Here is a 23,317-nt window from a genome sequence, read left to right as displayed (position 1 = left end):
GTTTGTTTGGATCAACGTCACGTTTGTTACGTGCACTGCTTCAGTACCAAATTGAGCACCAGTCTTAAAGAGTGAAAATGTTTATTAGTGCATTCGCTGTCACGTGTCACATAATGTTTTTTAATGGCAGATCAAAGATCTGTATACAAGATCACATATGTGCAACACATTCTTCAAAATATTCGCTTGGTAAATACGAAGCACACTCTGTTCGTTCTACTCGTCGATACCATATAACGAACGTGGATTTCGTGCAACTATCGAGGTTCTATAATATCATTAAAAAGTCAATTGATGAATTAAGAAAAAATTACCATAAGTATTTATATAACTTCTTCGAAATCCTACGAAGTTTATTAAAACACGTATCGACTTTATCGTTTCACAAAGCCAAAGCATGCCAGATGCGCGATACGTAATCGTGTCGAATTTTCTGCTAAAACCCTAAAATGTTTTGGTAGTTAACATCTGCCAATGACGTTAATTTTATTACGTACTTAATTTCCTCTTGATTCGGTAGACGATCTCTCGCAAAAATAAGAGAAATTGTTTATATTCACAGATATAAGTAATGTTGTATCGTATTGTGAACACTGGTAACTAATTTTAACACATAGTCATTTTATTTTATCTTCTTTTGATACCTCTCACTGAACTCGTTGTAACTCCTATAATTGTTAATATTTTCGTACAAGAAAAATTACAAACTCTCTTAAAACATGAAGCTGAATGAACAAAAAAATACACTTCTTTCAAGAAAATTTCTGAGGAACTGTTAAAACATATGACAATGGGTGATATAATTTTTCTCTAAGAAACTACAAAAATTAATTGTCAAGATTAGATGAAGAAAATAAATCTAAATAGGACTCTTGAATGTTAGCTGTAAAAATAATTTCTATGTTAAATAATAATTCCAATTGTCTAAAAACAAGGTCTCCTTTTTCGTGGACAATTCGAGGGATGTGAGTCGGTTTATTTGGTGTTAATCAGTCAATCAGAACTTCTTCCTTTGAGGCCTCTCACTGAACTCGTCATAACTTCTATAATTGTTAATATTTTCGTACAAGAAAAATTACGAGTATTTTTAAAACGTGGAGCTGAATGAACAAAAAGATACGCTTCGTATAGTTTGTTATGGCAGTCGACGCGTTGAGTGGTACGATTTAGGCTCGTTTTAGATCGATGAACGCGATCGACAGACGTTTGGCGGTTGCCCCGAACGTCAATCGATAGGCTCGTATTTAATTATTGTCGTTTCAGTAGCAGGAACACTTACCTTTCGCCAGATTATCAACGAAGGGATGTCTTGACGCGCTTTGTAGTATCTTATCTGTGTAAAGTCGATAATGGCTCGTAAACGAAAAATATCGATGCGTTGTAGCTGTCCCGACACCGCGAAACAAAATCAGTATCAAACGGAACGGCCACGTCGCATCGTTGACACGATCGCTGAATATCTCATCAGTCTAATACGAGAATAGAGAATTTAATTGCACGATGGCGCGTAAGCAGAGCCGAATGATTGGCTACAGAATGCTCTGCATGATCGTCGTACCGACGATGTACCTGGTTTTCGTAAATGCGTTAGCGATATTTCTGCCAAACAGCATGGAAAGTGCGGTTAAACCGACGGACACGCGTAAGTTTCGTTTTCTAAAATCCCTTGCGCCATCCCTTTTTCCGCCATCTTTCTTTCTTCCTCCGTTCGCCAGTCGCGATTGGAAGCAACGATCTTCATTATCACAATGGACTTTATTATTACAACGTGAATCGCTAGTAATATGTAAATAATAAAAGACTTTTAACGCGTTGTTCGTTCTCTTTGAATCGCGATCGAATTATGTTTCGATGGAATAAATTTTGTAAATACATTTTCGTATTCTTTGTGCAAAGTACTTGTCTATCGTTCGTATTCTGATCATCTCCATAGGTGTACACGAATTTAAAGAGACGGGATATAAAAATGTCGAATGATTCATTACATAACGAGCTTAGGGTACAGTATCATCTACTTGTCGCGATATATCTCGCGAGCACGCGGATAAAAAGTTTTCACGTGCAATTTAAAGAATCCATTCCACGTAGTTTCCTATTTTAATAACAAAAGTACGCAAAAGTCTGGAGGAACAATTTAAGGAATTTTTTACCTTCCCTTTAACGGTTACTTTGGTTATTTTGTGAGCCGTGCGTAAAATTCTTTTAGAAGCAATTTTAGTTTTTTTCTTTTTCTATGACGACTATACCTTGTTTCTAGAGACGTGTGCAAAAAAACTAGACGAAATTTTAATACCAGCGTTCCATATAATATTTTAGTACAAACGATCGTGGCCATTACACAGTCCCTATGTTTTATCTTTCATTACGTTTGAGTGTTTGGCTCGAACTCATCAATCAAGCAATACCTTTAGTTCAGATTGTTAATCTTATTACGCCTTTAACTACACGATATAGTCGTAGTTTTACTCTCTGATCATGAATGTTATATTTATTAACAAGTTTTAACTTTCTCTTCCTTTATCTTATTTTAATAAAATATATAAAGAACAATTTCTTTATAAATTCAATTCAAAGACCATAATCGTTTGACACACAAAAATTGGGACCAATCGTTGATATTGTAAAAAAGTTTAAAACGTACTATACAATTGGTATAAATAAAATTTAAAGCACAAACGTAAAATTGCAATAAACTTCCAGTATCTTAATTAGTAACTTAATTGGTATTTCAAGGTATACGAAATTTGCAAAATATAGTCTTGTTTCTTCATTTTTTATCCTCCGCCTTTGTTCCTTTTGGGCGACTGTTTTCAGTATTTTCTGCATCAAGTGTTCATTAGCATTTTTCTTTGAAGGACTTCGCAAACTCCTGCAATTAGAACCCGTTACCTTGGCACCAGAAAAGATGAACTGCACTTCTCCAGCCATAAAAGAGTTCCCGTCCGATGGTTTGACGCGGGAGCAAAGACAATCGGGTCTCATAGTGATCCATTTTCTAATAGCGATTTACATGTTCCTGTTGCTGGCCATCGTCTGCGACGATTTCTTCGTGCCCTCGATCAAAAAGATCTGCGACAGTAAGTTGTTCCCGGCGACTTTAAAAAAATATATATTTTTATCTGCCGCACTCGAGATGGACATAATTCTAATCTAGATAAAGATTTCGAGCAACGCACGAAAGGTAAACAACTCTCCATGCGTTGCCCCTTCGACCAAAAATTGCGATCGAATTATATTTCGAGCGAATAAAAACTTTATCTCTATGAAAGAATTATTTTTCATCGTCTATTATTTCGATAGAATTCTGTCCACTCCTATCGTGAATATGTAGAATTTATTTATTTACCTTCTTGAGCCATTTAACGTTCCAAACTTGGTCCCTAGGTGCATCGAAAATTACTATTTTAATTCTATGATTATCATCGCTTTGTTTATTATTATAAGGTCGTTGAGAAATAAGTTGCGAGAATCGGCGCAGAGATGTGTTTTGCCGCTGATTAAAATGAATATTAATTTTTTTCCTGGTTGAAAATACAGATAACACGGTAAGTCCTCTCATTGTGTCACTAGCTCGAGGCCGCGACTGACGCGATGAAAGGGTGGGCAGAGAAATTACAATCGCTCCTTATCTCCGCTCGACGCTCGCGTTTGTAAACATTGAGAATAGTAAGATCGATTGAAAAACAATAGAAATGAGTCAGGTACAGTTAATACGCGATCTCGGTGTAACTTGACATAACTTCGGTTCTGTGTTAGAGATAACGTCGAGACGAGCTGTTCCAGGAACCGGATGAAAGGATTTATTTATCTTTCGTTTAAAATAAACTGCAATTTTTAATCTACAATTTTCCTTATAGACAGTTCCACCTCTATTTTCCCCTGTTCTTTAAATCTACGAAGAAAACATTTTCCTGGTATATTTCTTGATTATTAATCCTATTTTTTTGCTATTCTAATTCTTATTTTTCTCTGCTAATTTTCTAAGCCTCTCCGTTAATATATTCGCATATATTTTACAAAGGTATTTGTTATGTCGATAATCGATAACGAATCGATTGTTAAACGGTTCTTCGAAAGACGAACGGTGTCCTTCTTCGCGAAAGGGTAATCGTGATAATTGAATAACTCGTACATTCGTGTTTCCAGAGATCAACCTGACGGAAGACGTTGCAGGAGCAACGATCATGGCGGCGGCCAGTTCTAGTCCGGAACTGTTCATTAACGTCGTGGGAACCTTCGTGACGGAAGGAGACTTGGGCGTAGGCACGATCGTCGGTTCCGCCGTCTTCAACGTGTTGGCTGTGCCCGCCTGTTGCGGATTATTCGCGAAACAGGTGAGTCCAGAAACAGGAAACACAGAACAGGTACACAGGTATCGAAATTAGAATTCTGTAGGATCTTCTTCTCGTCGAATAACTTCTTTCAACTATCGAGGCGTGTTTTTAATTATTTTCTTCCAGTAAAGTGTCTTTTGAAACACTCTCCAAGCTCATGCTTTCTTCTCGTGTTTAACATTTCTGTTTCCTTGGACTTACGGTATTAACACTTGTGGTGACGCCTCCGCGCCAACAGAGGGCCACGCTCTCTCACAAGTGCTCGATCGACCACCTCTATTCGTACGCTCCTCGACCAATGTCTGATAGAGGATGTACTAGGCTTTTCTTCTTTCTCTTGTCTTAACTATGTTACATTGCAAATACCAACTAAATAACTATGAGATATTTGCATCACAATATTTTACAAGAAGATAGATACATAACAAGGGGGGTCAGAATATTTTATTTCAAACAGTACTCGATGCAAGAACCGAACCGAAATACAATGTCGAGTTTAGATTGGGCACACGATCGAAAAGGGATTAAAGAAAATTTATTGCTCGTAGGTATTGAGTCTGGAATGGTGGCCAGTGACGCGGGATACCATCGCGTACACGATCACCGTTGGATTATTAATTTTCACGTTGCGAAACGGCCGCGTCGAGTGGTACGAAGCACTGATTCTCATCTTATTCTACGTTTTATACATTTTCAGTAAGTATTTCTCAAATCGTTCTACTAATTAGAGGTATTCTACTAAATAGACGGTCTGTCGTTTCAGCGATGTGCTTCAGTCGTACGATCAACGAATTTCTTCAGCGTACAACCTGCAGAAGAAAAAAGTATAAAAACTTGTCCGAAGAGAGCCCCCTGATCGCTACCGGTAAGCTTGTTTTGTCGAACACGCGTATTAAAAATGGCTGACAAGTATTTTAAACCTTTTTGTTGCTTTCAGACGTCGTGAAAAATGCGGATATTAAATTAATGGAATCCGACGCGGTGGACGAGACAGGTAAATAGTATTTAATGTAAGATCAAACAAATCTAAGACGATCTAGTGGTTTCACGGATGATTTAATTCATAGAGTACCATCGAAGGTCTAATATTTCTATTTCTATTTATAATTTCTAAAAATCGAATTCTCAAATTCTTCTCAATTTTCAATATTTTTTTATGGTTTCTCAGTAGTTTAAGACCATTAATTATATGCTATTACTTTACTATTAATTTCGATAGATACAAATCTCTTCACTCTTGAATAAGCAATGAGAATTCTTATTTTAGCTATTTTAACCTTGGAATAATATGATCTTCCGTGACCCCCATAAAAATTTTCTGTATAAATAAATGTAGTTTCCAAAGGGTGAATTTTACAAGAGTGCAAAATCTATATGCATCGTTTAGGTGAATGCGATAACGAAATATAAGTTAGATTCTGAGCAATAAAAAGCTGAAATCGGTGGAAGCCATGGTAAAATAAAAAAAGGGGAGAAAATAGCTTTTCCAGTGTCCCAGAAATTACAATGGCGGCGACCAGAATTGCTGTAGTAACAAATATACCACTAGATTGTGTTTTATTTGTTTAAGAATAGACGTTAATTATGCAATCGTTTCGATTGTTAAGAAAAATATGTACTTTTTTTTAGAGGACATCGTAAACATGACCAACTGGCCAAGCTCGGCGTGCGAGAAATTATGGTGGGTGGTCACGTGGCCGATTAATTTCGTGCTTCTCATAACGATCCCCGATTGTCGGAGAAGTTCACTGAAATCTTGGTACACTCTTACGTTCATTATGTGCATAGTATGGATCGCAAATACTTCGTACATAGTCGGATGGGTCATCACTGTGATCGGTACGCGTTTTACAATTTTAATTCGACTGTTTGTTTTTGGAGTATCTATAAGTCACCAGACGAATACGATTTTCCATAAAATAATTCGTTACTCCACAAATATACATAGTAGAATACGAAAAATGAAATTCACAATCAATTAAAAAAAAAAAACATGAGAAACATATTTTGTGTATAAATCTTGGGGGTATAGATTCTCTCCAAAAAGACAATTATTGTATTAAACAGTAGAAGAATTCAGGATTCAGGGTTAAGTCCTCCAGGTCTAAATCCATAAAATAATTAACAAAATATTTCACCGTTTGTTTTTGGAGTATCTATAAGTCACCAGACGAATACGATTTTCCATAAAATAATTCGTTACTCCACAAATAAACATAGTAGAATACGAAAAATGAAATTCACAATCAATTAAAAAAAAAAAACATGAGAAACATATTTTGTGTATAAATCTTGGGGGTATAGATTCTCTCCAAAAAGACAATTATTGTATTAAACAGTAGAAGAATTCAGGATTCAGGGTTAAGTCCTCCAGGTCTAAATCCATAAAATAATTAACAAAATATTTCACCCATTTTTGAATCTATATTTCTGTTTAGAGGATTCTGTTTTTGGATTAAATTCGTATAATGATTGGATGTGAAATATCTTGAATTTCTATTCTAAATCTTGGGGGTATAGATTCTCTCCAAAAAGACATTTATAGTACTAAACATTACGAGAATTCAGGATTCAGGGTTAAGTCTTCCAGGTCTAAATCCATGATAATAATTAACAAAATATTTCACCCATTTTTGAATCTATATTTCTGTTTAGCGATTCTGTTTCTGGATTAAATTCGTATAATGATTGGATGTGAAATATCTTGAATTTCTATTATTCCTTTTCTACTTAACTAGTGGTCACTAGCAGTCACTGGGTGACCACTAGTGGTCGTATCAATTTGACCAACGTCCGTAGACTAAATGGAAAGGACGAACGGTCAAAAACTTGTGTTTTGACGTCGCGTGACAATCGATCATTATTTCAGGCGATACGTTTAGGATCCCCGACTCCATAATGGGATTGACCTTTCTTGCGGCAGGAATGAGCGTACCGGAGGCTGTGTCGAGCGTTATCGTCGCGAATCAAGGTAATTCCCGGGCTTTTTAAGTGCTCGTTTCTCGCGGCGTTTCATTACAGAAATATCGGTTAAAATAAATTCTCGTTTGAGCGCGGGCTCGGAACGACGCTGCTTGTGACTCACCGCGATTCGTCGCAGATAATCGCCGACAATCAAGAAATAATACATATAACTGGCGGGTAACGATCGTGATAATGCTATCGTAAGAAGACTGGGTTACGATAGCGCGGCATGGTGACGCTATCGCGACCCTATTATCAAATTTGGTCGATCTTGGAAACGTTTCTTTTACGCTCGGTCACGAGCCACGTCGTTCGCGACGTGCGTAATATTCGTTAATGATCTCTGGTCGCGGCGATTAACCGTAATTAATACTGACGTGTCGCAATTTTCACTCGCAAGATACACGACCAATGCAGAGGCAAACTTACAGAATTTTGTTCAGAAATTAAATGGCGTCGATACCATGTACAACTCCTAACAATAAGTTTTCGATCAAATCCAATAATAATGAAGTAATTAAAAAAAAAAAGACACTATTGCTTGTACGTAAAATGCCACATTAAAGTTTTGGTGCCTTTAAATTGGTCATATAAATACATAGATATTATTTTCTAAATGTTATACAGTTGCAACGTCAAAAGACTTTTGATCAAAATAGATACGCATGAAACTGCAGTAGAAATCTATCATTTGAGTGTTTGTGCTCTGTATTACATTCTATTTGTTGAATAGAGATCTTAAGCTCCAGTTGAGCCCATAAATTCAGTTATAAAGATAATATTGAACTAGATACAGTATTGCACTTCTTAAGTCTATGTGTAGTGTTCAGCTTTTGCACTAGTTGAGAAATACAAGTACATGAGTGAGTCTTAAAAATACTAGCTAATACAATTTGAGAGTTTCTTGGATCTCCATTACTGGAGATATATACATATACATGGTCTTACAGCTAGTCAACTATAGGGCTTATATATATTCTATACTAATTATTTAAGTTCTCAAAGATAGAACTTAACAAGTACTTAACAATGTTAGCAGGCGCCCTCTGGTGGCCGATACACGAAATTAAAGATGCTCGATTACCAGACCCAGAGCGTAATAAATACTGTTGGATTACCGTTTGTTAGCAAACGATATTTCACCGGTAATCACTGACATCAATTTCACTTCTATTTCTTTATTTTCATTTTCAGGATACGGAGCTATGGGTATAAGTAACTCGATAGGATCGAACGTGTTCGACGTGTTGCTTTGCCTCGGGCTGCCTTGGTTCCTAAAAGCAGCAGTGTTCCCGACAGTACCCGGCCAGCACCAAGTGCAGATCAACTCGCAGGGTCTCGTTTACAGCGCGATATCGTTATTTTCCACACTGGCCGTTCTTTACATTTCCCTCGCGGTGAACAAATTCAAATTGACGAAAAGCGTCGGTGTCGCCTGTCTGATAATGTACGCCATTTTCTTGACGTTCGCATCTATCCTCGAGCTTAACACGTTCTTCGTGGTCAATTTGCCGGTATGCGCCGACTGACATTTGCCATAACCTGAAACTTCGCAAATCCATCAACCGTTTATCCTCGGACGATACTTCATATGAACAGGACACTTCTGACTGATCGTTACTGTATGTACATGTCGAATTATGTAATATTTTTATTTACAGACACATTGCATCGAATCGATGACATGCTAACGCATACTCGGCTAAATGACGACCGATTTGTGCTCGCGAACAGTTATTTAGGCTTCGAATTGATTTTCTTAAACGCTGCGCGCGCGCCCGTGCAGCTTTGTATTGTATGTGTGTGTGTATGCGTGGGTTAGGTTTGGGTGGGTGCGTAAGTGTATGCGTGTATGGATGTATGTGTGCATGTAAATTTGTAGACAGATATACGTATAAATATCTACATTAGACGTGCAAAATACTTTTAATAAACCACTTGGTCGTAATACTTTCAAAATGTTTGTTTCGTGTGTTTGTACCCCTCTCTAAGTCAAACAGCTTATTATAACTACTCGATTCTAAGACTTGCTGCACGATGCATTTCTTTGATCAAATGTATCTGTATTATGCCTATGATACGTTTCCTGAATTCTGAATAATTATTAATAATAGTCATACAATTATTAACATCAACTGTTATTGTTTTCATAATTAATTATTAGTATGATTTGATAGACGATGACCTTATACGATCTTCTCTACTTGCTGTTCAATTGCGATATAAGGGAATAATTTTTAAAGAGGAATAAAAAAAGAATTTTATAACCCCGTTCACTGCCACCTACGGCAAAACGTCCAAGTTTGTCGAGAATTAGTTCGCTGTCTTCGACGCTAGATGACAGCCTTTTTTTTTAATCTTGGAAAATACGGGAGAACTCAACTTGTGTCTCGAGAAGCTTTTATTATTCTGATTCGATGATTAAACAATTTCCGTTAAACGTATCCTAGCAATAAACAAAACGTTAACTCCAATTCCTTTAACGTGCCAAATCCTAGACAAGGTATACCTTATCTCTGCTGAAAACTACTGTCCACTGCTCAGCAACGCTACCCACTGCTAACCAGTGATGCCATATTCAGCACCGAGTGCACTACTCACACATGCTAGATCACGCGTACGTGAGCTCGTGGAGTTTTGGAAAGTCGACAAAGGCAAACTGACACATGCTCTCTTTCTCGATTCTCCGAAGCTGCCCGAAGTAATTTCAGACCGTCTCGTGGAAGTCGAGAGAGGAAGGCTCACATTTGCCTTCGCGCTCTTCAACAGCTGACATTCGACCTCACGTCGATGGCATACGATTCCAAGTCTCGACTGCCCAGGTATTGTTACTTTACTATACCCCTTTTCACCTGAAGTATAAGGTAAAAAGTACGATGTATAAGGTACGACTACATGTACTTTTGAATTTTCCTACAGTCCTTCGCCGGCCTCCGCTGACCGCTGCTGACCATTCCTCATACTTCTGACAACGTATAACGATTACTATGTGTTACTGCTTGCTCCTTCTGGTCTCTACATGCCTCTACATGCCTCTGCTGGCCTCTGCTGGGCCCTGCTGACCACTCCTGATACTTCTGACAACGTATAACGATTACTATGTGTTACTGCTTGCTCCTTCTGGTCTCTACATGCCTCTGCTGGCCTCTGCTGGGCCCTGCTGACCGCTGCTGACCACTCCTGATACTTCTGACAACGTATAACGATTACTACTGGTTACTGCCAGCCTCTCCCAGCCTCTGTTGGCCTCTCCTGACCTCCACTTATATTTCTGACGACGTATGCCAACCTCCGCTGGCCTCCGCTGACCACTGCTGACCACCCCTGATGCTTCCGACAACGTATAACGATTACAACTTGCCACTGCTTGCCCCTGCTGGTCTCTGCTTACCACTCCTTGCCACTGCTGGCCTCCGCTGGCCTCTGCTGACTACTGCTGACCACCACCGATGCTTCCGACAACGTGTGACGATTACTACATGTTACTGCTTGCCCCTGCTGGTCTCTGCTTGCCTTTGCAAGCCTCTGCTGTCCCCTGCTGGCCCCTGCTGACCCCTGCTGACCCTTGTTAACAACTTCTGCCATGATATATATGTATTAAAACATTGTATAATGTAAATCTATGGCAATAAATGATATAATTACAAAGAATTCTATATGTTCTCATCATTTTTTACCTTTCTTTTCCTCTCCAAATCATTACCTTAGTTATAAGACTCCCTGAAACTCCTTGGTTTCCCTGAACCCACTAGGAAGTCCTGAAATACCTCGGAAGTCCTGAAACTCAGAACTTTGCTAAAAATTCAGGGTTTCCAAGAATTTTCGGCGTTTCCAAGAAATTCCAGGGCTTCCCAGTTGTTTCAGGACTTTCCAACTGTTTCAGGACTTTCCAGCTGGTTCCAAAATTCCAAGGCGTTTCAGGGCTTCCCAGGTGTTTCAGGACTTTCCAGCTGTTTCAGGACTTTCCAGTTGTTTCAGGACTTTTAATTTTTTATTTTGGCAGCAAGTATTAGAGCTGGACACTTTGGGAATCAAATTTTAACCGGAAAAACGGTCTCTTAAAACTAAGGCAATGATTTGGAGAGGAAAAGAAAGGTAAAAATGATGAGAACACATAGAATTCTGTTAAATTATATCATTTATTGCCATAGATTTACATTATACAAGGCTTGAATACTTATACATCATGTCAGAAGTTGATAACAAAGGTCAGCAGTGGTCAGCAGTGGTCGGCAGGGGCCAACAGAGGCCAGCAGAGGGATGCAGAGGCATGCAGAGACCAGCAGTAACAAGTAGTAATAGTTATACGTTGTCAGAAGCATCAGGGGTGGTCAGCAGAGACCAGCAGAGGCTGGGAGCGGCTAACAGTAGCCAGTCGTAATCGTTATACGTTGTCAGAAATACCAGGAAAGGTCAGCAGCGGTCAGCAGAGTCCAGCGAAGGTTGACAGAAGTCAGTAGTAAGCGTTATACATTGTCAGAAATATAAGCGGTGGTCAGCAGAGGCCAGCAGAGGCTGGGAGAGGCTAGCAATAGTCAGTCGTAATCGTTATACGTTGTTAGAAGTAACAGGAGTGGTCAGCCGTAGTCAGTCGTGGTCACCAATAGTCAATGGTCTAATGTTAGTAGAGACTAACAGTGGATTATAATGAAAAATGTATTCGCGCTCCTGAAACTGGTACCCCATTTCTCTAATAGTCGTGAGCCAAAGGAACCGATTTAGAATATACCTGTCCATTCTTTAGCTAAAATTTATGCCCCTACCATTAGGAAGATAGCCCTCTGGAATTCGGTCATCGAGCCTAGCTATCATTATTTATTTTAACAGTGACTCTTAGTACGGTGATCAATTAAATCGAAGAGTCATAGATATGTAAAATATCAAAGTACGAAACAGATAAAAATTAATTTGTTCAACAAATCTATATCAATTTATTTTCACCCCGACAATGAAACTTCATTTTACGTGCCCTTTTTATTTAACCCCGTTTTTCCTCGTCCAACAATCATTCCTTTACATTATACAATTTCGCAGTTAAGTAAAAGTAAATACAGAATTAAACGAAACATTTCTGCCAATATAAAAATTGTAAATCATGAAATTTTTTGGTAGTGGCGTCACACGAACGGAAGACAACACCTAAATGGTTTTTGAGAAATCGATTACGTGAAATTATATTCGTCCACTTTAATCGCCGATTCGTACACCAATTTATCTTCAATATTGCGAAACGTTTCTCGGAACTTGTTCTCGAAGTGTCTCAAGTGCCTGCAACGAATTGATGCATTACTTCCACTTATCAATCGTCTTAGTTGTCGTTAATTAAATGGCATTGAAAGACAAATATTGCTGTGCCCTTTTCCTATAATATCGCTACTTATCTAACATATATACGCACAAAACATTGTGTCGAAATCATAAATATAGCGATAATGATCAGTGCTATTGCCTTGCTTGCTATCATTTTGAACATTTATTGTAAAACAAACAAATTTACTACTTTTGTAAGTAACTATCGCGTACACGTACTTGAATTGATTTTTCGCCAACTCGTGGGTCAATAAAATTTGCTCGATCAACGGTTTTGAGTACACAGTCGTGGGATCCTTGATCTTGTAATGGACCTCGGCTTCCTCAGATGTCAAAAGAATGCAATTCCACGGTGACCATTCCTTGTCCATATCGTAACGTATCATTTTCAAGACGAACAGATCCCTGTTCTCGCTGACGACCGAGTAGCCATGCCAAATATTGTTTACCAGATGGTACATATCGTGCTTTTGCATCATGAACGCGACTGCTGATGCGTTATCTCTTGATCTCTCGTCGGAGCGCACGCAATCCAAAAGGTAGACGTAAGGATCATAATTCACGTGCCTGATATTACGCTCACGCAACGAGGTACAAGCTTGAACAGAACAGATATTTATTTTTAGTCATACTGCTAATTAACCAGAGCTCGAATCCACTTGAAACATTACCGATGCAAGTCGACAGCCTTGTCATTCTTCCATGGACCGTGAACTTGCTATACGGGAGCAGTTTCGAGCAACTATGGCAGATTCTAGTCCTATCCTCGATGTGCTCTCGCAGCTTCTCGTCGTCTGCGTTCTTACAAAAATGTTCGTCGTCGTTCTGGCAACAGCACGAGTGCGACGACCGTACAAAGTACAAGTAGCTATCTACGTGATTGAACAAACAGGAAGAACATCGTTTATCAAGAACCACAAAGACGATATCCTACATATCGGGAGAGGCTTCGAATATTTAGTTTTTAAAGGTCTCAAACCGTTCAGAGTTATTTGTACAAGAAACAATTTTTCACGAATAACAAGGTTCTACCAATTTCTCTCTTACAAGCTATTCTTTCCCTAAAATAGTCCAGTGACATGTCCTTCGCCATATTTCTCGCCAGGTAACTCAACTCTTCGTCCAACAGCCGAATCAAATGAAACGCGGCGACGCAGTTGTGCACCTCCAATGACTTCTTCAGCATCGTTAGCATTCCCATGCGTTCACCTCGGGTGACGTCGTAATTCGTCAGTGAATCGTAAATGATCATTAGCTCCCGCGCCTTCTGATTCCTCATTGTAGTCATTTCCACCAGTTTCTTCTTGCTATCGTGCCACGCAACGGGCTTGCAATTAACCGTCAAAAAATTCACGCGTTTCTGATTCCTGTAACGAGTTTTCACAGCCAGCCTCTTCCGATCAATCACATTCAACATCTCCACAGTTTTTTCCAGGATCAAATAATTCTCCGCGCATCTGGCCGCCCTGAAGAAACGTCGTTTCGCGCAATCGAGACGATCGCGCCGCCATTGCTCCACCAAATGGTACAACATATCGAAATCAAGCCGGGATTTGGGATTCATTCGCCGATGAATTTCTAGCTGATGTCGTTTCCTGCAAACGAGGTATTTCTTAATATCACGATTTAAATATCGCAACGATATTACTCTGATTGAAATGTATAAAAATGAAGTTACAAGTCCGGCACATTTGCGTACGTACTTATAAATTGCCATCTTTTCTTCTTCGTACTTTTCACAATTCTCGACCAGTTCTCGGTACTGTCTCGCGTACTCTTTCACGTACTTTAACAACTTGTATATCCTGTAGTTTCTTTGAATGATTCGAGCTTTCCCGTCATAGTCCAATCTACGCATCATCTCTTCGTACGTTTCATAGGGTTTCGACGTTAAGTACTTGTCCGATTCATTCGATATGAAACAATCCGGCCTGATGATGACAAAAAACAATATGAGTAAAACATGACATTTTCGATACCCGATATACAGGGTGTATTCCTGGGAAAAATTTTAATGGGATATTCTAGAGACCAAAATAAGACGAAAATGAAGAATACCAATTTGTTGATCGAGACTTCCTTAAAAAGTTATTAACGTTCAAAGTTCCACTATCGCGCAGATTGACGTTCTACAGGCGCAACTTTAAACGTTAATAACTTTTTAACGAAGCCTCGATCAACAAATCGGTATTCTTGATTTTCGTCTTATTTTGGCCTCTAGAATCTCCCATTAAAATTTTTCCCAGGGTTGGCCGAACACTCTGTATAAAAATTTTATTTTTAATTTTAATGAAGAATTTCGCACCGCCACATTTGCGTGGGATGATGGCACGGTGTTTGTGTAACTACGTCCGTCGTGCAGATATATTGTACCATTTTGCTACACGTGTTCTTCGATGGCATCTTCCATGGTCCTGTTTGAGACTCAGCGTTTAAATATTTCACGCTGGTAAGTTTGTGCCGCCATCCACCCAAAAAGGGTTTCTTTATTCTTCGATCTTCTACTATCAATCGCTTGCAAACCATTTTGTGCCGGTTTTGAAAAATGATAGGTTACGAACGGACTTCAGTTTCGAATACAAAATGATCCGCTGTTCATTTTTCTTTCTTCGTATGTATAGTACAGACACATCGTAGTATGTTGGTAGTTTTGATCGTGGTTTTATAATTGAAGAATTTCCATTTCCACGTTCCAATTGACATCTGAAATCCATTTGTCGCTTCGCAGGCCTTTTTAAATTCAATTCCAATGTTCCCATTCGGGTATATTTCCGATATATTGACGTTATCGATGATCAAGTATGAACATAAAAGATAATAAATACCACTGTGTACGCTTCATTCTCTTCTTGGGCTATTGTTTTTATTAGACATACATCGCTTTCTCACGTGAATTTTGTTATTTATAAGTATCTCTACCTTTCAATTGTATTCACTGTTAACTTTACAGTCAAATTCAATGTTTCAATTCGGTACAATTCTCGTGTTTCTATTTTATACAGACTTTAACAATGTATAAACTGTAGCGATTTTACACGCAAACAAATTGGGTGATGAGATTAATGAAATTACGGGATCGTTATTATAAAAAAGACTATCGTCGCGTATGGTCACATGGTCACACCCGAATAGCCTGCAATATATCCAGAATGTTGCACGTGCCACTAACAAGAACTGTTAACAGTTTCATTGATAAAGTGTAATTATTATACAACATTTCGAGACTGTATATTCTACATTTGTATTTACATTCCGCAACGACTTGTAAATTTCACAAACCTCGTCCTCAAACAATCGACACATTCATCCTTAATATCCACATGAATTCACTTAAAACATATACAATTTCTGATAACCTATATACAAACATCATTTTCATTTAGTATAGAAATTTATCCACAAAGTATGTACGGCAAATAATACATATCTGTACAATGAAGGGAGACTCGTTCATGGAAGAAAAAGAAAGAAGAAAATGAGAGGAGAATGGGAACTTTCAAAGATTGTATTAAACGGTGGGGCGGAGGCATCTAAAAGTCAACAACACAAAAATATTTTTTGCACGGTTAAAGCTAAAATAAATAATATGTCATTTACAACTTGAAATGAGAGCTATTACAAGGGTTTCAATTTGGTGAGTTTTATAAGTGGGAAATGTTGATGACACGAAAAATCGAATACTGGAGGTTCTTTGGAATCCTTTTGATGACCATCTGCAAGCAACTTTAGAACCACGAAATTCGTTTTAGCGACTTTTAATAACTCATTAATCTGTAAATCGAGAAATGTACAATGAACGAAAGAGTTTTAAAGAAACGAAAGTACCAATAAAATTTTGAATTATTCTACCTCGTTTATAGTACCAGCATATGGGGGGAAAGGAGACAATGCTCGTTCCAACATATTTCTAGCTTGATGAAAATGTCGACAACCAGCTAAGTACTGCATTTCACTAGTAACCTTCTCCTACAAAAATAGGCAATAAGAAAAGAAGCTATATTTACGCGAGAAAAAAACTATTCTACTCACATTTCTTTTATGCATCTGTGCATTAGTCATGTCTAAGAATTCTTGGTAATGTACCGGTGGTGGGGTCAGTAACGAAAAAAACGGTAATAACCTATGCTCGTATCGAACTCGTTCCGAGTCATATTGAATCTCAGGAAGCGGTATTCTTCCGTCCATACGAAAACCAACTAAAGCCTATAATACAAACGAATTTTATATCGCCGATTAAGTTGCGTGTCCTTCTCATCCTATGGAATTATTTAAAGTAAAAAATTACTTTATAATATCCTCCACATATATTTTGCATAGCCTGATACATTAATATTTCTAAATTGTACGGTCTGGGCGTCGATTTTTTCTTATTATTCTTCCTGGCTCTTCTTCCTTTACGCGCATCGTTCTGTTCATCCTGTTCCTTTAAAAATGTATCGGCTCTCGTTATAGCAGATACAAGCCATCCATAAAGGAACTCGTACAGGTACCAAAATATGTAATGATATTCGTGTACGGAATACAATTCAAGCTCGAAGCCGCTTAACAAATACATCACCATAATCCGTAGCGTGTGATACAAAATCCACGTTCCAAAACAAGCTAGATGCGACCTGGGTGTAATACTTTTTAAAGACAAAGTATGCAAGAACGCATCTACCCTTTCAGCCTGTTAAAATTTTAAACTTGAAACAATAGAATTCCTTAAGCATCGCGCGAACCGATTTAAATTATTTTCAAACTCACTTCGTCCTGCAACGCGGCAAATTCCTCTAACAAATGTGCCAATTTATTTCTCTGCCTTGCTCTGTTGTGACCGGTAAGCTGTAATAAACTACTAAAAAGGCTTACACAGTGAGACATGAAACTATCGACATATTCCTTGGCTTGATGATTTTGAAGTAACGTGCTCTTTGGCATTAAAACCGGCGGCGCGATGAAATTCCGCGCCGCGTCCTTTAAAACATCAGCGAAGTTTTGTACACCGAACACTCGATTTATCGTAGGCAAATAAACTATTTGTAACATTGATCTAGATAATATACATGGACTTTGGTGCGAGAATTCTAAAAAAAAGTCCTAAAAAGAAATCAGTGTACGTTGGCGTTTATACGAAAAATTGCCATTAATCTGCAAGTCGTTTCTTACCAAAGCTGCGTGAAATCCGTTCCGGTATGTGATCATTGTAACCATTCGAAATCTATTTAACAATTCGTCCAAATATTTTAGAGCTTCTATCCTTGGTTTTATTTTCGTATATCTAGGGAATGTTGGTGGCAATAATCTTTGATTCACCATTGGGTCGAATCCCATAATATTTGGATAATTTGCTAAAATTAGCATACAATACAATATACTTGTATAGAGAATCTACAAAATGATTTTCGAAAACTCACATATCTCATCGGCATTCTCTCCATGAGGTACCGTCTGTATCATAAGTTGAATCATATACGAACATGTAGTTAACAATCTATGACAATCGTTTAAATTCTGTTGTAGCTGCTCTTTCTTTCCCATTAACGATAATATTTGATAAAATAATTTGGTAAATCTAATTCTGGCATACAATGCCAACAAGCCACTGCACTGAAACAAAATAACAATAATATTTAAGCAATTGTGTAAATTAATTAACACGTTTGCTATAACTGTCAAGTTGAAAAATCTACCACATACCATGCTACATTGGTATTAATCTTATTGCAATCCATATTTTTATCTAATAATTGCTATCGTACATACGTAATGTTGACCTCCCATAAGAATTGGCACATTGTACATATGTGATGCATAGCAAACATGTTAATTAAATTCGGAAATATTCAATGTTTTAATTCTATTACACCTACTTCTTTCTCAGAGTCTACATCGATACGTTTTGTTCTTCTCTTCCTCTGTAATTCCTCTTCTACTTCGCGTAACATGGATATACTCTTTTGTTCTGCAATATCTTGCAATCTATAGCCATAAGTAACACTTTGAAAGTCTTCTTCCTCGAATACTAATGCTTTATTAATACAACCCTTAATTATTTCAATTATTTTGTACACAGCATAACAGAAAGTCTTCAAAGGTTTGTCCACTATTTGACTGGGTTGATGAAGGTACAAATTAGTAAAAACTGTTTGAGCCAAACTATGACCTTCGAGCCAAGACACTATACACGCATAAGTTGAGTCAATTATTCCTATAACTTCAAATGTTGTCAAATTATCCAGTTTCAATGCACCAGACTCTACAGCTTGCGTAAAAGTGCATGGTTTGTTGTTGCCCCGATTACATAGCATACCAGCATCCATTTTTGGATCCATCATTTCAATCGCAGACATTGCTTCGAATAATCCGAACAGATCATCATGTAGGAGTTCTCCGAGTTCCAACTCTAAACAAACACATCAATGAAATAATTTACTTCCATGTAGATAAGAGAAAATTTAAATTTAAATAACTAACCCCCCTTAAATGTAAATTGTCAAGTGATACTCAATTGCAACCAACAGTGATTTAATAAAAGTACAATAATATTTGGACAAAAAACGTTGTGGGCGGGTTGAATTTGATTGTCTTATTGTTAAATAAATAAAACAAGAAGAACGAGGAAAAAAAATTTCCGTGAAGTGTTCGCAAGGGAAAAAACTAATTTTTAAAATAAGCACCTGTGATGGCTTCGAAAAATTCTTGGGTAATATCCACCCAATTGTACCTGACTTGGTCGAATCTGCAATGTAAATGCATGTATAAATTAAAAAATATTGCTAAGAATCGCGAATGGTGTACGTTAGGTTATTTTTCGAAAGCTCAATCAAAATTGCAGTATTCTTTGTGCCACAATTTTACGGAATTGCACATAACGTGTAGAATGATTTTTTTGTTACACTTAATGTCCTGTAACTCACTGTGATTCCTTCTGCTCGTTCATGTCAACCCAAATCTGTTCTTTCACCATGGTCGCCATTAGGGATGGCGTGCAAAATCACTAACAGTGATTTATCACAGTGATCACAAAATCACGATCACGCTCGTGATTAAACTCCATTCACGACCGTGATCCGACAGATGGCGTTTTAGTAGGGGTTCACGTTAACTGTGATCGTTAGTGTTCCGCTAACTACCCTCAGTGGAAATTCAAAGAATTACAAATGCGCCACATTTAAATTGTATAATAATGTAGTCCAAGCAATGAAAAAGACTGCTTAATTGCATATTTTAAGGACATAATTCGTGAAAAGTGAAAAGAACGCTCCCTACCAATCAAAAGCGATCGCGAAGAATCACGAATCACTGTGAAAAATCACCATGATTGGGAATGAACGTGATCGAATCACGAGTGATTCAAAAATAGCAGTCACACCATCTCTACTCCCTACCAATCAAAAACGATCACGAAGAATCACGAATCACCGTGAAAAATCACCATGATTGGGAATGAATGTGATCGAGTCACGAGTGATTCAAAAGTAGCAGTTCACGCCATCTCTAATCTCTACTAGTCGTCAAAAGGCTACACATTTTTATATCCACTCGCGGAACTTTTAAATTTTTCAAGCTTCATGGAAATGTACATTGTTTTCCTATTTCAACGACAAAATATGTTTACATGAATTACGAGAAATAATCGTTCGAAAAAAATAATTTTAGGAACACTCGTAGATTCAAACTTATTCGAATATACGATACAATTGTACGGTATCTTGTATAGAAATCACCATTGAGTGAGACTTGTTCTTTATTTTGTTAAATACCTTTCCTATGTTTTTGTTTTTTACGAATTTAATAAGAAATGGATGATAAGGTACTAACAGACGAAAAAAATAGTAGCATTTATTAAACTATTTTGTTTGCAATTGTTTATTGTTACTTTCAGGATTCTTCAAACGAATTGAATTTATTGCAACAAGTTCACCACGAATTGCAACAATATTATGCCTTACTACAATTAATGAGGACCGATCTGGAAAAGATAACAAACAATTTCACTGCATTAAACGGTAAATATAAATATAATTGAAGATAGCAAAATATTACTTTTCCTTGAGATAACGTAATCGTACAACTAGTTCAAACACTCTGTGTGTAATATTATTTTTCCTAAGTCTTCATTTCGCGTATTTTCACGTATGTACGGAAAACTGTGTTGTAGATATAAAATACAACAAAGCAAACAAGTAGAAATGTTTCTTTCAGGAATGTAAACTATATATATTTACAAGGCATCTAGAGGTCTAAATACTGTATACAAATTTAAATGAAACTATAAAATGGCAAATCAACAAAACGAAAAAGATCTATTATTAAATTCTTTATTTTCTTTAAAAAGAAAATCTGTCTATGTACAAAATGCATTATCAGAAAATAATGATGAGAAAAAACGTTTGTAATTACACCATAAAATGAATATTAATAACTTAGCACAAATATCAGCTCCTGAAATAACTGATCGTATATACGAGTGTAGAAATCTATAGTGTAGAATTTCTCTAGAAATCTCTTCTCCTTATTTGCTTAATTCAGAAAAATGTTCTGTTTGTGGAATATTTACTTTTATATCTTTAATATTTCTTTTAGATTCTACAGTATCTACAATGATCATTATGCATGTGTAAATAAAACTGAATTTGCATGATTTGACAGTGCTACTTGGTATAGTGTGTCCATCGTTTGTATATCTTTTTGATCCATTATCCATGATGAAGGTTTTATTATTTCAACAGTTCTTTTCAAATCATTCACGGAAGACAAGATTTTTTGTTTCCATTTCTTCAATTTTTTTTGTTTTACTTTTTCTGCATCATTTATTTCATTTCCCTGCACGTTATTCATATTTTCATGGCAATCATCTATTGGCGTTTTATTTTTCTCTTTGTCAAATTCACCAACCAATTTCAATATATCTGTATGAAGACTGTCTACATGAAAACCATAAATCTTTGCACTCACATCCAAGGATGTAAGTCATGTAAGTCATTAAATCAATCATTTCTAAGCTAAAAGCATTTTTTACAGTAATTTTGTTTTTGTTGATGAGTTCTATACATTCGTATATACGATCAGTTATTTCAGGAGCTGATATTTGTGCTAAATAGGCAAGTCCTAGAGATTGTCGTTTACCCGCTTTTGTTAATTTTGTTGTCAATGTGTTATCAATATTCATCTCACATGGTCAACTGCTTAACCAGACAGTTTAGCACAAATATCAGTATAGAACTCAACAGCAAAAATAAAATTAATCTAAAAAATGCTTTTAACTTAGAAATGATTGATTTAATGAATTACATGATTAAGAAACAAGATGTTAACATATCTGATTTCCAAGTAGCTAGTACATCCTTGGATGTGAATGCAAAGATTTATGGTTTTCGTGTAGACAGTCTTCATACAGAAATATTGAAATTGGTTGGTGAATTTGACAAAGAAGAAAATAAAACACCAATAGATGATTGTCATGAAAATATGAATAACGTGGAAGGAAACGAAATGAGTGATGCAGAAAAAATAAAACAAAAAAGATTGAAGAAATGGAAACAAAAAATCTTGTCTTCCGTGAATGATTTGAAAAGAACTGTTGAAGTAATAAAACCTTCATCATGGATAATGGACCAAGAAGATATACAAACTATGAATGCACTATACCAAGTAGCACTGCCAAATCATGCAAATTCAAAGTTTTATTCACACATGCATAATGATCATTGTAGATACTGTAGAATCTAAAAGAAATATTAAAGATACACAACAAGAAGAAAATAAGGAGAATAGAAATCTATTTTCTTCTTGTTGTGTATCCTTAGGTTTCTCTTCTTCGTCACTATTGTTGGAACAGAATTCAAAATTAACCATCGGAAGATGAAACAATTCGTCTTAACGCTCATGATGATGAAAACAATGTAGAAAAATGTATGGAAGCAAGAATACCTTTTTGTAAACTTGTAACTCATACAGAAGCAACAGAAATGTCGGAATATTCTGTTCTTCGGAAAGGTACAAGCATTCACTGGGCTGGTCCAATCCATTGGAAAATGCATAATTTCAAAAAACTCTTCAGAGAGAGTAGAGTCATAGAGAAATGTCATCTAGAACGAGGTAAGAAAAGGAAAGAAATAGAACTGTCTCATGATGATGACACAAAACAAGCTGCATTACCAAAGTTCTCATTAGTACCAGTTTCAAGGGTGGAAACTAATAATATCGAATCTGTTACTAAGCTTTACCTGCATAAGCTAATACCGAATTTAAGAAATGAGGACAAATTAAATACTAAAAAATTGATATAAAACAATTAAAGAAATGTATTTAGAAAATCCTGGATTCAAATAATGATAGCATGAGTGTAAATACAGGAAACGGAAAATAAAATTAAAGAAAATACATATTTCAGTGACATTTATAAAAGATTGTCAGATATATTAACAAAAACTAATACAAAGGCACTAACTGTTCCCCTTTCATTTCTACCTCTGCTACTGTCTGTGACTTTAACTTGTTTAATGTTATACATATGTATACATATATGGATGTTAAATTTTTTACATTTTATGTAAAAACTATAATAAAGAAAAACTTTGCGAATATAAATATTGTTCCGTTATTTATAAACTTGTAATGATTTAGCAAATGATCATAATTCTTGCAGATATTGAAGCTGAACCAGTAACAACAAAATCTCAACCACCTACTTCAAAGGACCAACGATGAAATAAAAATAAAAT

At 36.7% G+C, this 23,317-nt stretch overlaps 4 protein-coding genes across 4 annotated transcripts; 2 read left to right on the top strand and 2 right to left on the bottom strand.

Annotated features, from left to right (window-relative positions):
- Positions 1 to 1,500: 1,500 nt before the first annotated feature.
- On the top strand, positions 1,501 to 9,009 carry LOC122405242 (sodium/potassium/calcium exchanger 3-like). Its single transcript, XM_043409830.1, has 9 exons — positions 1,501 to 1,642; positions 2,856 to 3,077; positions 4,147 to 4,334; positions 4,883 to 5,030; positions 5,098 to 5,199; positions 5,272 to 5,328; positions 5,964 to 6,173; positions 7,204 to 7,305; positions 8,493 to 9,009. Exons 1-9 carry the CDS (start codon positions 1,501 to 1,503, stop codon positions 8,825 to 8,827), a joined length of 1,506 nt encoding a protein of 501 aa, XP_043265765.1. The 3' UTR covers positions 8,828 to 9,009.
- Positions 9,010 to 11,798: 2,789 nt separating this feature from the next.
- LOC122405344 (IQ and ubiquitin-like domain-containing protein) lies at positions 11,799 to 15,385 on the bottom strand. The gene is made up of 6 exons (XM_043410018.1): positions 14,914 to 15,385; positions 14,312 to 14,539; positions 13,656 to 14,203; positions 13,280 to 13,480; positions 12,828 to 13,206; positions 11,799 to 12,566 (listed from the first exon to the last, which is right to left on the bottom strand). The coding sequence occupies exons 1-6, from the start codon at positions 15,132 to 15,134 to the stop codon at positions 12,461 to 12,463; spliced, it is 1,683 nt and encodes a 560-aa protein (XP_043265953.1). The 5' UTR covers positions 15,135 to 15,385; the 3' UTR covers positions 11,799 to 12,460.
- Positions 15,386 to 16,047: 662 nt separating this feature from the next.
- Positions 16,048 to 19,631, bottom strand: LOC122405343 (N-alpha-acetyltransferase 35, NatC auxiliary subunit). Its single transcript, XM_043410017.1, has 10 exons — positions 19,508 to 19,631; positions 19,268 to 19,329; positions 18,461 to 18,993; positions 18,005 to 18,197; positions 17,757 to 17,938; positions 17,355 to 17,687; positions 16,894 to 17,277; positions 16,638 to 16,811; positions 16,458 to 16,574; positions 16,048 to 16,379 (listed from the first exon to the last, which is right to left on the bottom strand). Exons 1-10 carry the CDS (start codon positions 19,564 to 19,566, stop codon positions 16,224 to 16,226), a joined length of 2,193 nt encoding a protein of 730 aa, XP_043265952.1. The 5' UTR covers positions 19,567 to 19,631; the 3' UTR covers positions 16,048 to 16,223.
- Positions 19,632 to 21,580: 1,949 nt separating this feature from the next.
- Positions 21,581 to 23,033, top strand: LOC122405100 (condensin complex subunit 2-like). The gene is given in 3 exon segments (XM_043409607.1): positions 21,581 to 22,297; positions 22,299 to 22,389; positions 22,448 to 23,033. Coding segments are annotated over 3 exon segments (1,080 nt in total). The 5' UTR covers positions 21,581 to 21,743; the 3' UTR covers positions 22,883 to 23,033.
- The last annotated feature ends 284 nt before the right edge of the window (positions 23,034 to 23,317 follow it).

This window comes from Colletes gigas, unplaced genomic scaffold (genome assembly GCF_013123115.1).
Source record: "Colletes gigas isolate AHSC1104 unplaced genomic scaffold, ASM1312311v1 Colletes_gigas_Sc00004, whole genome shotgun sequence".
Classification (NCBI taxonomy): Eukaryota; Metazoa; Arthropoda; class Insecta; order Hymenoptera; family Colletidae; genus Colletes; species Colletes gigas.
This window is presented reverse-complemented; position numbering and strand designations above follow the sequence as displayed.